At 45.8% G+C, this 13,387-nt stretch overlaps 1 protein-coding gene across 3 annotated transcripts in view; it reads left to right on the top strand.

Annotated features, from left to right (window-relative positions):
• The first annotated feature begins 228 nt into the window (after positions 1 to 228).
• The window catches only part of Grhl1 (grainyhead like transcription factor 1), a 43,234-nt gene continuing 30,075 nt past the window's right edge, over positions 229 to 13,387 (top strand). For 2 of the 3 annotated variants that reach the window (XM_051205935.1, XM_051205934.1), the window contains exons 1-8: positions 229 to 394; positions 3,580 to 3,766; positions 5,382 to 5,452; positions 7,022 to 7,412; positions 8,905 to 8,981; positions 10,518 to 10,674; positions 11,099 to 11,210; positions 12,412 to 12,506. In XM_051205935.1, coding sequence (XP_051061892.1) covers positions 375 to 394; positions 3,580 to 3,766; positions 5,382 to 5,452; positions 7,022 to 7,412; positions 8,905 to 8,981; positions 10,518 to 10,674; positions 11,099 to 11,210; positions 12,412 to 12,506 — 1,110 coding nt within the window. In that variant the 5' untranslated portion in view covers positions 229 to 374. Of the gene's footprint in view, positions 395 to 518; positions 711 to 3,579; positions 3,767 to 5,381; positions 5,453 to 7,021; positions 7,413 to 8,904; positions 8,982 to 10,517; positions 10,675 to 11,098; positions 11,211 to 12,411; positions 12,507 to 13,387 lie in introns of those variants that run through there. The other variant, XM_051205936.1, reaches the window with a different exon arrangement.

Below are 13,387 nucleotides of genomic sequence, written 5' to 3'. Positions count from 1 at the left end.
GCCAGCGGCGCGCAAGCTCCCCAGCGCCTCCGCCGCGTACCGCGTGGCCCCCGCCCTCCCGCCCGGCCCTCGGACTCCGCCCCCGGCCCGCTACCCCGCCAATCACACGGATCTTCCCTCCCCCCAGCTCCCGAGGCCCCGCCCCTAGCCGGCGCGCCGCCAACCAATGGGAGGCCGAGCCTAGCGCTCAGTGCGCGCTGCCGGCGCCGAGCCGGCTCAGAGCGAGAAAAGCGAACCCAACCCGTCGGGGCCGCCGCTCCGGACCCACCGCCTGCCGCCGTGCGCCGCCCGCTGCCGCCTCCTCCCCCCGGATCGGGTGTACTGTCCCAACCCGAAAGTCCAGTTCTGCGGCCCGGCTGCGGCGAGCGAGCGCGATGACACAGGAGTACGACAAGTGAGTGAGGCGCGGGCGCGAGTCCGGCCAGGGCTCGGGGGCCACCGCACCTGCCGCCGCGACGGCGCGGGCTCCGGGGGCCTCGAGGCCCGGCTGGGCTGGGCTGGGCTGGGCCGGGCGGGGCTCCCGGGCCCCGCGCCCCCGGCTCGGCGGGGACGGGTGGACCCCGAGCAGCCTGCTGTCACCTGCCGAGCCGCGGGAGCGAGCGAGCGATCTGGGGGAATGTTGGTGTGTCCGCTGCCCGCGCGTCTTCTTCGCCGCGGCTGCTGAGTGAGAACACTGCTGTGGGTGTCCTTGGGCCCTCGCATCACCGATGGTAATTTCTGCCGTTCGTGAACATGTAGGGCAGGAGGCTGCAAGCGGGGTGATACACGGGAGAACTCTTTGCGAATCGGGATTGCCTTTTGGAGTTTGGGGTGGTGTAAGACGTCGGCAGGACTAGGGGGCAAGGATGGTTCTTGATTTTACTCGTAACTTTTCTATAAGTATGAAGACGCCCTCAATAAACCTAGAGCACAGTTTGGCTTCGTAGTTACTTGTTAAAGGTGGATTTTTTTTTCCCCCCTTGTGCTTGTTTTCTGAAGGAGGTTAGCGGTGGGTGGAATCAGCGACAGATTAATTTTGTCTTGTAGAAAATGAGGTTCATTTTAGTGATCGGCTCTCTTGAAAGTCTGAGGCTCATCTGGAAACACCCATGAACCTTCAGGGCCAGAACAACAGCTTGCTGATCATGAAGAAGTGGGCTGTGGTTGTTCTGTTTATTTCTCTATGTACTGACAAGGCAAAAGTCCCAGCGCTAACATCTGGGCCTTAGGCATACTTTGGAAATATAAAATGCAGACATAAAACCAATGGAAAATATTTATTTTTTGATGCTTGTACCAATGTAGGATGAGGTGGGAGAAGACAGAAAGCTTGCAAATCTAGCATTACGACTGCTGAACGAGCCAACTGCTGTGAGAATCTCTTGGAAGTAGTTATTAGGCTATTAGTAACAGCTCAGCTGTATATCAGGGAATCTCACCAGGGTACCGTGCCACCATTGGACTCAAGACCCAATAGCTTGAGTAATGCCTTTTTGTGTATTTTTCTTTCTCTGGTTAAAATTTGAGATTTGTGAAGATAAGCCTCTATTTTTAAATTTCAAAATAATAAGCCCACCTCCAGATGCAAGCCCTTAGAATCGTCTTCATAGGCACAAGTTAAAGACTTGGTCTCCAAACAACTCAGCCTTCTGAGGGCAGGAGAAATTACTGCATTTCACAGATGACCTCCTTTTCCCTCTTTCTTCCTTTCTTCCATCTTTCATTTTCTTGCTAAATCTGTATCTGTTTTTGAAGGATTTGGGTGACTGCCAAGCCCTAACTTTTGCTGATTACTTGAAAAGATAATAAGACTTTCTACACTCACTTTTAGAAAAGGTAGGGTCACCTCCAGGCCGTTTACATATTTCATTCATGTGTTGCAACGAGAACTGAGCCCTAAATTCTGCTGTCAAGGCAGCCATCATCATTCAGAGAAGTTCCAGACACCTCCATTCTTTTCCCTTCACACACACAAAAAGTACCGCTTCACCTCGCTAATTAAAGTCTGTGTTCCATTTTTTCCCCGTCTATTGACTTACTAAATATTACCAGCTGAACAGTTGTTGAGACTGTTGACATTTCCAGTTTTTGGAATCAGCAATGTTTGCCTGAATTATTTAAAATTAAATCTCCTATAAAAGCGACTCTAAAGTTACCATTGATTTTCCAGATTTTTCCCACAAACTGCACTGTTAAGGTGACATAGCCCTTGCCTGATGTGAAAAACTAATAAAGATTTTATTTATTTAGGGGAAAGGGAGCACTAGGGACTAACCCCAGAAAGCCCTGGACCCTGAGGAGAGAGATCATATGCTCACCTGAGCTGTGCCCTCAAGCCCTAAAGCCCAGCAAAGATTTCCTTTTTTTACTCCTTATGTTATTGTACTAGTTTGCATTTATGCTCCTCTCTCTCTCTCTTTCTCCCTCTCTCTCCACCCCCTCTTTTGGCAGGGCCCGTCTCTTCTTGGATCTTGGAGACTTAAACGGGCTCCTTCACCAACTGAACTATGTCATCCACTAAGGAAGGTTTTTAATTGATTGGTTTGCTCTGTGTGCCTGTGTGTGTATGTCTGAAAGTCAGAGGACAACTCAGAGGAACCTATTGTCTCCTTCCACTCTGTAGGGCCCAGGTCTGTTTTATGGGGTCCATGTGAAGATTTTTAAATCAGATTTGTTCACTGTTTTTTGTAAAGGCTGATTTTCATCCAGATGGCTTCTTTGGTTGTAGGTTGTGTTTATCTCTAAGATAAGCAGTTCACTCCCATGCCAGAAAATTATGTTTGTTTATTGATTTATATTCCCCTTTGGCTACATTCCAGGCTCCTTCTTCTAGTAACAGTAGAGTCTTCTAACTTTGTCATACACCCTGAAGGATTAAGTGAAATGTCCCTTCTGCCCTCGGTCCCTCCTTCCTGCCCCTGGTTCTGGGAAGGAGCATTTTTAAAGTCATGGCATAGGCATTGGGAAGGGGGAAGTCACGTGTAGCAGCTTGAGGCGCCCTGGAGCTCCGTGTGGGCTTTGGGAGAGGGCACCGACCTGACAGTGTTTGAAAAGCATCCGTACTTTGTGTGTCCCTGTGTGTGAGTAGCTCTGTGTCTTCTTGGGGGTGGTTATGGGTTTTGACAAATTGCACCCTCAGGTTCTCTGATGGGGGTCCTCGGGTCTGCTCTGTCTTGAGTGTGTCTTCATTTGACTACTAGGGTCATGGGGTAGTTTAAAACATGCTTTTAGAAAAAGCATTTTATTTATTTCAAAAATATCTTTAAGATGTTTTAAGAGGAGCATGAACACCATTTCATTTCCTTTACTGAGTTTTCTTCAGGCAGGCCTTGGAAAGGTGCTGGTATTTAATTCAGTATAATGCAGGAGATGGAATCCAGTGCCATGCTAGGCAGTTGCCCTGTCACTGAGCTGCCTCCCACCTGTAATTATCTCTTGGCACAGGACCTTGTGTCCTATTTTATAGGAATGTCAAAGAACTGTTTGTTCAGTTTTGCTTTTTGGTTTTTTTTTTTTGCTTTGTTTTGTTTTGTTTTTACAGCTTGTAAGCTGTCTGGCTATGGGAAGTGAGGATTTAACTTTGAACTTCTCTCTCTGAAGCAAAAGGCCAGTGCTGGTTCTTCAGAATGAAGCCCTTTACCCACAGCGGCGCTCCTACACCAGCGAGGATGAGGCCTGGAAGTCTTTCCTGGAAAACCCTCTCACTGCTGCAACTAAAGCAATGATGAGCATCAATGGAGATGAAGACAGCGCAGCTGCACTGGGCCTGCTCTATGACTACTACAAGGTGGGTTGCGGGCTCTTTACAGCCCTGAATGGCGTTCTCAGACGCACCTGACTCAGCAGCCTATAAAACAGTCATTTGCTGAATGTCCGGCTGGCTGCCTCTGTAGTGACTATAAATAGTTTAATGAGCACTTGGACTTTCTGTGGTTCAAAGCTGAGCACCTCGGATCACAGAATCAAAGGATGGCTTTTAAACAGCTGCTCTGGCCCTAGCTGAAGGAGATGCTGCTACAAGAAAAAGTAGTAGCCATATCTCTCCCAGTTGAAACAAACTTGGTTCCTGGTGCCAGCTGACCTGGGCCATTCCCTTTCCCGTGGTCAGGGTGATTGCCTTTTCTGTAACTGCCATCACAAGCCTGTATTTAGGATTGGCTGGAGGAAATGCACACTTTTACAATTCTGGGGCCTCATTCTAATATGTTTATCATGTCTGTTTTCAGACAGTTGAATTATCCTTAACTGTCATATGTACTGTGTATAGGTTTTTGCACCAGTCTGCCTCGTCGTTCTTTAATGGAGTCCCAGGAATTCAGCTGTCACTCACTGATGACTTGTGTCACGCTGGACAGCCTCTATGTCACTTCCGACTCTCAGGTCCTGCAACTAGGATGTATTCAGTTAGGTTCTAGTCCCAGTCCACTTCCTGACACAGACTGTCCTGTCTGGTGCTGGAAAGTGGCCCATGTCTGCTGTCTTCCTAGGCTTGACCAATGGCAGATGCTCATGGGATGGCCATTTAAGTTTCTTAGTTGAGAGCATCAGCTGTTATTACTTAATAACTAGTGATGCTTTAAAAACAGATTGCTAATAAATTAAGCATTACTTTCATGTTATGTGTATGTGTATGGGGGATTATGAAGAGTGTCTGCACATGAGTGCAGGTGCCCATAGGGGCCAGAAGAGGGAGCTGGATCCCCTGAAGCTGGAGTGTCACTGTGGACTGCTGGATGTGAGTGCTGGAATCCAGACTCCTCTGCAAGAGCAATGAAATGAGCATCCCACAAGCCCTTTGTTTGCTGTTAATTGTGAAGTATGAAGGAATTCTTGCACTGCAAATATCTCACGTCCCTCAACCGCACACATCTCAACTACACTTGTGCACCTGTTTGGACCTCTCTCTTTTTCTCAGATGGGTTAATGTCACAATGTGTCCATTGTCATTTGTCTGCTCTTTGGCTTTGGAGCAAACAAAGGAGTTATAAAAGGAATAGAACAGGAGAGATGGCTCAGTGGTTAAGGGCACTGGCTACTCTCCCAGAGGGCCCAGGTTCAATTCCCAGCATCCACATGGTGGTTCACAGCTGTCTGTAGCTCCAGTTCCAGGGTATCCAGTGCCCTCATGGGCATGGTTCACTCATTTGCTGCACAGACATAAGTAAAGGCTAAACTTTCATACACATAAAATAAAACACATATCTTAACATTTTTTTAAAAAAGTCTGTCTGGCAGTTGCTTGTCACCTCTTGCATGGTGACCAGGCTGCCACGTCCTTCTGAGCAGATTGGTGCTCAGCAGACAATCAGGAGATGAATAAACAGTGAGTCCTGAGAAATAAAAGCCGAAGGCTTCTCCCCTGGAAAAGGACTGAATCCCTTTCATTGGTGTTGACGCTGTAGGTTCCCAGAGAGCGTCGGTCGTCAGCAGCAAAGCCAGAGGGGGATCACCCAGAACCAGAGCACAGCAAAAGGTAAGTGTGGCAGCCGGTACACACTGGTATTATCATGAAGAGGTGGCCAGGCTCCAAGAGTCAGCCAGAATGGCCTGGTGGAAGAGACAGTAGAGTGGCCGTCATCTCAGCATTAGATTCTGTTGCTGATTTGCTGCTACTCTGTGAAGTTACTGTTTATTTAGGCAGGGTTCCTTTTCCTAAAAAACATACATCAAGCTCTACTCCTCCAGAGGGGTGTTTTTAGTAAAACCTGAAGTGTTTGTTCATCTAAAGCGGGAAGAGTCTAAAAACCATCCAAGTGTGGTGGCACATATCTGTAAACCCAGTACCTGGAAGGCAGAAGCAGGAGGCTCCTGTTAGGAGTTCTAGCTAGCCTGGATTCTTGGGAGAGCCCTCTTCAGACAAAGCAAGGCTTGGGGTGCAGTTTTGTGATGGAACACTTGCCTAGCATGGACAGGGTCCTGGGTTCACTCCCCAGATCTACAAAAAGAAAAAAAAAAACAAAAAACAAAAAACAGAAAGACACCAATGACTCCAGAATAGTTGCCTGAGTAAAACTCAAGGAGTTAATGTCCAAATTCCTCTTGAAGGCATTTTAGGTTAAAACTTTAGTAAATTAGTTACAACTCAACCTTATGGCCATGAAACATTTTTAAAAGATACATTTTACATCTATTTATTTTATTTGTGTGCATGAACATGTTTGTGCATACCAAGGCATGTGTGTGACAGTCAGAGGATAGATTAAGAGAAGTCCCCCTTCAAGTCATCAGACTTGGTGGCAAGCACTTGCTGGCACTAAAAATAGCTTTTAAATTGACCCATGTTTTATTAGTAGTAAGAAGTACAACAACTGGGCATGATAGCAGATACCTGCAATCCTAGGGAGCCTTAAGCAGGAGTTTCAAAGCCAGTCTGGGCTATGACAGTCAAATCCCATCTTGCAAGGGAAGGGAACAGAAGTTGATTTAAGGAATGAGTAACGGTTCATATTCCACACTCCTGACAATTATTTCTTTAACATGGCTGCTGCACTTAGATACAGGTAGTTTTTGGAAGTGTGCATTTATTCCACATAATTTGTTTCAGAAGTATTCTCCATGTTGCTATTTAAAACTGCATGATTATTTTTTGGAGAATGGCTTATGTATAGATTTTATTTTTTACACTTTGTTATGAACCTTTTTGAGCAAGATAAAAGGAGAAATGTTAGAAGTGAGTGTATATCCATTGCCAGGCAACAGCTATAATGGTAAGGCTGTTCTTTCCTCTTCCTTCACGCTAGAATTAATTCATGTTTCATTTATATACTTTTGCTGGAGTGTCTGGAAATAAACTCAAAATGTACTAACATTTGCAGCCATGTCTAGTCTTTTGATGTGACACAGCCACAGGGAAAACCTTTATTTTGAGAATGGGTCTCAAGCTGTCCCGGTTGGTGCAGCTTCCAATCTTCCTGCCTCAGGTTGTATGTACAGAGCATTGCTTAGTATGCCCTGGGCCCCCAGCACCTGCACCTCCCAAAGCATCAAAACTCTGTATCAACACCAAGGTTGAAAATATAATGTCCTTTCTCCTTTCTCGAAGGAGCAGCATGCCAAACGTGACAGAGCAGCCCCTCATTTCTGCTGGGGAAAACAGGGTGCAAGTGCTGAAAAATGTGCCCTTCAACATTGTCCTCCCTCATGGCAACCAGCTGGGCACTGATAAGAGAGGCCACCTGACAGCTCCTGATACAACAGTCACTGTCTCCATAGCAACCATGCCTACCCACTCCATCAAGACAGAAATCCAGCCACACGGCTTTGCTGTGGGAATCCCCCCGTCAGTGTACCATCCAGAGCCTGCCGAGCGTGTGGTGGTGTTTGACCGAAACCTCAGCACTGACCAGTTCAGCCCCAGCACTCAGCCACCCAATGCTCAGCGGAGGACTCCAGACTCTACCTTCTCAGAGACCTTCAAGGAGGGTGTTCAGGAGGTACAAAAGACAAAAACATCTTCCTAAGACGGCAGCATGTTTGTCTAAGTATTGGGTTCCACCTTTTCCTGGTTATGTAAGCTTGAAACTTAGCCCAGAACAAGTGGATCAGGAATAAAAAGATTTTTTTTTTTTTTTTAAAAGAAAGGTCCGTAGGTATAATTTGTAAGCTAAACCTACAAATCCAAAAATTATCATCAAGGGCACATGGGTAATCTTACCAACAGCTGAGTTAACAATTATGGTTTCTGCTAAGAGATTTTCTGGGGGAGTGGGGGAGAAAGGAAGCCCATGCACAATCTTCCACTGACCACAACTATGTTCCTATAGCATTTCTTGAGTTTGCCTTCTGGACCCAAGCAAGCTACTGAGCTGGCCTAGCATGGAGCTGTCAAATCTTCATTGGGTTTTGCTTATTTTGTGGTGTGATACAGAATCTGGGCAGTCTATGATCCCTGGGGGTCAGAAAGGTCTGGTCATACAGATGGCACTCAGGGAGAAGATAGGCACTTAGGGTGTTGGAGGTGGTCTTACTGCCCCTGGAGGGACTTCTATGTGTAGAAACTGACACTGTCCAGGAAAGGGCAGCAGACTTGTCCAGCCTGGTGCAAGCTTGACTCCTGGCCCCTGTATTTTGGCTACAGTTTCTAGACTCTGAACATGTGGTATGTGGGAAAGATAAGAGAAGGGGACTAGTGGATTGTGTGTGTGAAGGGTGTGTGTGAGTGTGTCTGTGTGTATGTCTGAAGAGAGTGTATGTGAGTGATCTGTATGCATGTCTGAAGAGAGTGTGGTGTGTGTGAAGAGTGAGTGTGTCTGTGTGTGTGTGTGTGTAGAGAGTGTGAGTGAATGGAGAATGTGTATGTGTGGAGAATGTGTGAAGAATGTATGTGCATATCTGTGTGCATGTGTGTGAAGAGTGTATGTGTGTGGGGAGAATGTATGTGAAAAGTGTGTATACACATATCTGTGCATGTGGTGTATGTATGTGTGTGTGAAGAGTGTGTGTATAAAGAGTGTGTGTGTGTGTGTGTGTGTGTGTGTGTGTGTGTGTGTGTGTGAAGAGTATGTATGTGTATGTCTGTGCATGTGTGGTTATTCAGGTGAGTGCTTTATAAAATTAGATATTTACTTTTTATATTTGTTTTGTTTTTCATGTTTTGTTTTTTGAGACAGGATTTCTCTGTATTGCTTTGGAGGCTATCCTGGAACTAGCTCTGTAGATCAGGCTGGCCTTGAACTCAGAGATCAGCCTGCTTCTACCTCCCGAATGCTGGGATTAAAGGTGTGAGATACCACCTCCAGGCTAATATTTACTTTTTATAATTTTTCTTAGTTTAAATTTTTTAATAGCTCTAAACTCCTTACTTTGAAAAGAGCCTCATGGAGTTGTGGGTTACCGTACGCCACATGCTGTGTCCATACCAGACCCTGGTCTTTAGTAACCATGATGATGGTTAAATGGTTGTGGCTCACTACATTGCTATTTCAGGTTTTCTTCCCCTCGGACCTCAGTCTTCGGATGCCGGGCATGAATTCAGAGGACTATGTGTTTGACAGTGTTTCTGGGTAATAGTTGTCTTTTTATTTGACTTTTGGATTTTCAGCCTCTGTGGTCTCTTCTCTTTTTGGTGTGTTGATCCTGACAAATCTGAGGTGACTTTGGTGCGCTTTTGCCTTCTTGTGACTCTGCCAGCTGTGGCCTTACCTTGGGTAGGGAACTTTTCCTGTGGTGATCCAATGCGGGACTCTGGTTTTCGGCTTCCTCACCCACTGGTGCTGGTGTTTTTCCTTCCCTGGCTCCCTTCTGTGGTATGGTGGGATGCAATCTGAAGGAGAGAGATGGGGATTAAGGTAGATCACTAGAGCGGTCTGTTCCTAAAAGTATGTATATAGCTGACAGTTTGGGGGTAAATTAAGTGAACAAAGGACTTTATTATTCTTGTTAATGATAAAATAAACAAATGTAACTTTTTTTCTTTAACCCAGTGACTTGTTTTAACTTAGCAAATTTACACCCTACTCTGGAAATAGCATTCTCTAGGTTCATAAGAATTATACAGACACTTCAAGATTGTTTTTAAAGTTTAGGATTTCATTTTTTTATTTTATGTGTCTAACTGCATCATATTTTTCAGTTTAAAGGGGGGGCAATGAGATGGCTTAGTGGGTAAAGGCACTTGCCACCAAGCCTAATGATCCTAGTTCAGTCCCTGGAGGCCACAAGGTAGAAGCAGGGAACCTCCTACAAGTTGTCCTCTGACCACCACACACATGATTGATAGATAGATAGATAGATAGATAGATAGATACATACATACATACATACATACATACATACATACATACATAGGGAAATAAATACGTGTAAAGCCCTTGTTTTCTGGATTTGTGGGATTTAGACTTCCTTTTGTAAGTATGTCTCAAGGCTCAAGGATCACAAACTCACAAACATTATGGTTTGGGATAAAGCTGGCAAGCTCTGTGACATGTCAGATAGCAAATATTTTAGGCTCTGTGGGCTAGATAATGAAAAAGGGGTCTGCAGATAAGACATAAATGAGTGGTGAGGCTATGTTCTAATAAAACTATTTGAAAGCATAGGTGTAATTGACTGACATCCAGTCTAGGAAAGTTCTGAGTGGTTGTATAAAGTAATAGGAGACACAGGCAATCATGGTGTACCTGTCTTGAGACAAATTGCGGGTGGGAGCTGCAAGAGAGTGCCAGTTTGCAGCCTTTGCTCCATAAAGACCAAATTGGCAGCAAGCCCCAAGAGCATCCTGCTACCACCTGTTCAGTTCCTGATGTCATTTGTAGCCCAGGCATTCAGACGTCTGGTTGTTAACATTATGTCATAGAACTTGTAATCAGTATTTCGTGGCCTACAATCTGAGAATCTCTGATCATGAAGCACCTGTGTTTAGGACCCTGTTTATCAAGAAAAGGGGGCAACTGCACAGTCAGATGGGTGTTTGCTGGTGTTCTTCTGTCTCAGTAACCTACATGCACATGCACTCAAACACACACACACACACACAGAGGCATGTACTGGAAGCTTCCAAGAGATTGGCCCCCAAAACCTGGTGCTTCTTTGTCCTGTAGGAACAACTTTGAGTATACCCTAGAAGCCTCCAAGTCACTTCGGCAGAAGCAAGGGGATAGCACTATGACATACCTGAACAAAGGCCAGTTCTATCCTGTCACCTTAAAAGAAGTAAGCAGCAACGAAGGGATTCATCATCCGATCAGCAAAGTTCGAGTAAGTTCTATACCTGATTCTGTTCTTCTCCCAAAAAGCTTCTGTCAGATGACCCTAGGTCCAAATACTTCCGGGTCCTTGTCACTGCATACAGGCCTGAAAGTGCCAGGGCTGGTGGGTTGTTTTCAAGGACTATTTTTACTTTCATTCCTATGATCTGTGGCTGTGCACATTAGCCATGCCCTCGGGGGCATCAGCTCCCTTGGAACTGGAGTTACAGGTTGTTAAAAGAGGCCAGATGTGGGTTCTGGGAACAGAACTCTGGTCCCCTGGGAGAGCAGCAAGTGTTCTTAACCAATAGGACATTTCTCTACACCCCCCCTTCTTGCCCCCAGTGTTACTTTAAGCCTTAACTGTAAGATCTAACAACAAATGATTTCCCTGAAGTTGCTCACCCCCTGGTGTCCTTACACTGCATTCTCAGAGCGTGATCATGGTGGTTTTCGCTGAGGACAAAAGCAGAGAAGACCAGCTAAGACACTGGAAATATTGGCACTCCCGGCAGCACACAGCCAAGCAGAGGTGCATTGACATCGGTGAGTGGCCAGGAGCCCACCTTCCCTCTCCCAGATTCGAGTGCCTGGCCTGCCAGGTTCCAATTTTTGGTCATGATGACCTTCCTGCCAAAAGTGTTTGGATTTCATTGCCAGCCACTGGTGTGTTCCAGGCAGTGTCCTGGGCCTCCCGGAATCAGGACTCCCATCTTCACTTCCTTCTTGGGGCCTGTGCCAGGCATTGGTTTGCCACATGACCCTGGAGCCAGAAACTTTATTAGCCAATCAACAGGAGTGTCTTACTTTGAGCCTATATTTCTTTTTATCCCTTTCTCTGCTGGGGATGGAACCCTGGGGCTGCATACATGCTAGACAACCACTCAGTCTGCACATTTTCAGGGGTGCAGAACTGTCTTCATTAGGAGATGCTGGAGTTTATTTAGAGATAATGATAAGGAGGTTTCCAAATGTGCAAAAGGAAATCACTTCTCCAGCTATGCCCTGAGCTAAGTTGCTGAACTCACTGGTCTGTAATAACCCAGTGGTGGATTCCCAGGGTACAGCTCTTCAAAGCGTTTGTTCCCTTTCGGTTTCCAGTCTCACACAGCACCATCATCTACCAACAGGTAGCCCTCCACCTGGGGGCTCCTGTCATCATGTGCTAACAGATAGCTGCCCACCTTGGGGCTCCTGTTTCTTTACCTTCTGAAATTCTATGGCTCTCTTTTCTGTAAGAACCAGAAGAGCTGAGTCTCTTTTTGTTGGGACAAGGTATTTTGAGGTAGCTCAGTCTGGTCTTGAACTGATTGCATATCCCAAGCTGCCCTTGAATTCACACCAAAATCTTCCTGCTTCTGCCTTCCAATTTCTGGAATTATAGGCATGTGCCTCCACACCCAACTTAGAAGAATAAAGTTCTAATCTTGGTTCCACAGATCAATTTTGGACCTTGAGACCATTGCTTAAACTTTTTAGGCTTAAACTTCCTAATTTTGACTCAATGATATGGAATTAACTATATTTAAGCTTGCCACTATTAAAAACAAAACAAAACAAAACAAAAAAAAAAGGAGTCCTGGAATTATTTTTTCCTCCTTTATTTGGGAATTTCTTTCAACCCAACAATATGCTATTTCAAATCGTTCAGAGGATGATGCAGAAAACTGAGTATTTCTTGGTCCGCTATGATCGCACATCAGAACTAACAGTTGTGACTCTTTTTCTCATCCTTTGCCTCATGTAGCTGACTACAAAGAAAGCTTCAATACGATCAGCAACATTGAAGAGATTGCTTATAACGCCATCTCCTTCACCTGGGACATCAATGACGAAGCAAAGGTATTTCATAATGTCAGGGTGTTAGAAAAATGGGAGGAGCTTCACGATTTCATAGCTGATGTGTTTGGCACTTCTACATTCTTCCCCTCCTGGATGTTATTAAACTGTCCCTTTCAGTTCCCACCCTCTTCCAAAGCAGCGTTTTTCTTACTATCCCTCAACACAGGGACCAGTATGTGAAATCTCCAGGCTGGGCTGTCACCTGCCAGTGCCTCCTGTGTGACCTCCAGGCCCACCCAGCCATCCTTCACTTGGCTGCACTTCCTCATTTGCAGAATAGCAGTCACACCCTGCCCTGCCTCCATTCACAGTGATGTGAGGATCAGTGCAATACCACCGTCAGCCAGGTGGGGTTCCTGCAAACAGGGCAAAGCCAAGTTACCTGCAGTGCCCATTCCCCACTGTTACCAAACACTACCTTAGAAGAGCCTTCTGCCTCATGCTTTTACAATGCACAGTGCTGTGGAGTCAGAGGGTCGCTTGGATGATTTTCTGGGGCTTCTCAGGAGTTCTTGGGGCAAGCAAACATATTCTTAAGATGTATCTCCCTCCCTTCCCATGGCAGGCAGAGGCAGGCAGATCTCTGATTTCAAGGCCAGCCTGCTCTACAGAATGAGTTCCAGGACAGAGAAACCCTGTCTCGAGAAAAACAAAACCAAAAAGTATAGAGTTCTGGCATCTAGTTACTTTAAAAATCAGAGCAAGCCCCAGAAACTCTTGGACAGGTGTTGGGGCAAAATCCATCGCAAGCTTTTGTTACAAGATTAGTGATGCTTTTCTTCCAGGGTTCCCATGTACAGTCTGATCACCTTTCTGCCATTTTTCACCCTCTCCTCTTTAGTCTTCTATTCAGCAAGAATTCTAGTCTTCATTGAGAGTGT

This window comes from Phodopus roborovskii, unplaced genomic scaffold (assembly GCF_943737965.1).
Source record: "Phodopus roborovskii unplaced genomic scaffold, PHOROB, whole genome shotgun sequence".
Lineage (NCBI taxonomy): Eukaryota > Metazoa > Chordata > Mammalia > Rodentia > Cricetidae > Phodopus > Phodopus roborovskii.
The sequence above is the reverse complement of the archived record's forward strand: the minus strand, read 5'-3'. Positions and strand labels throughout refer to the sequence as shown.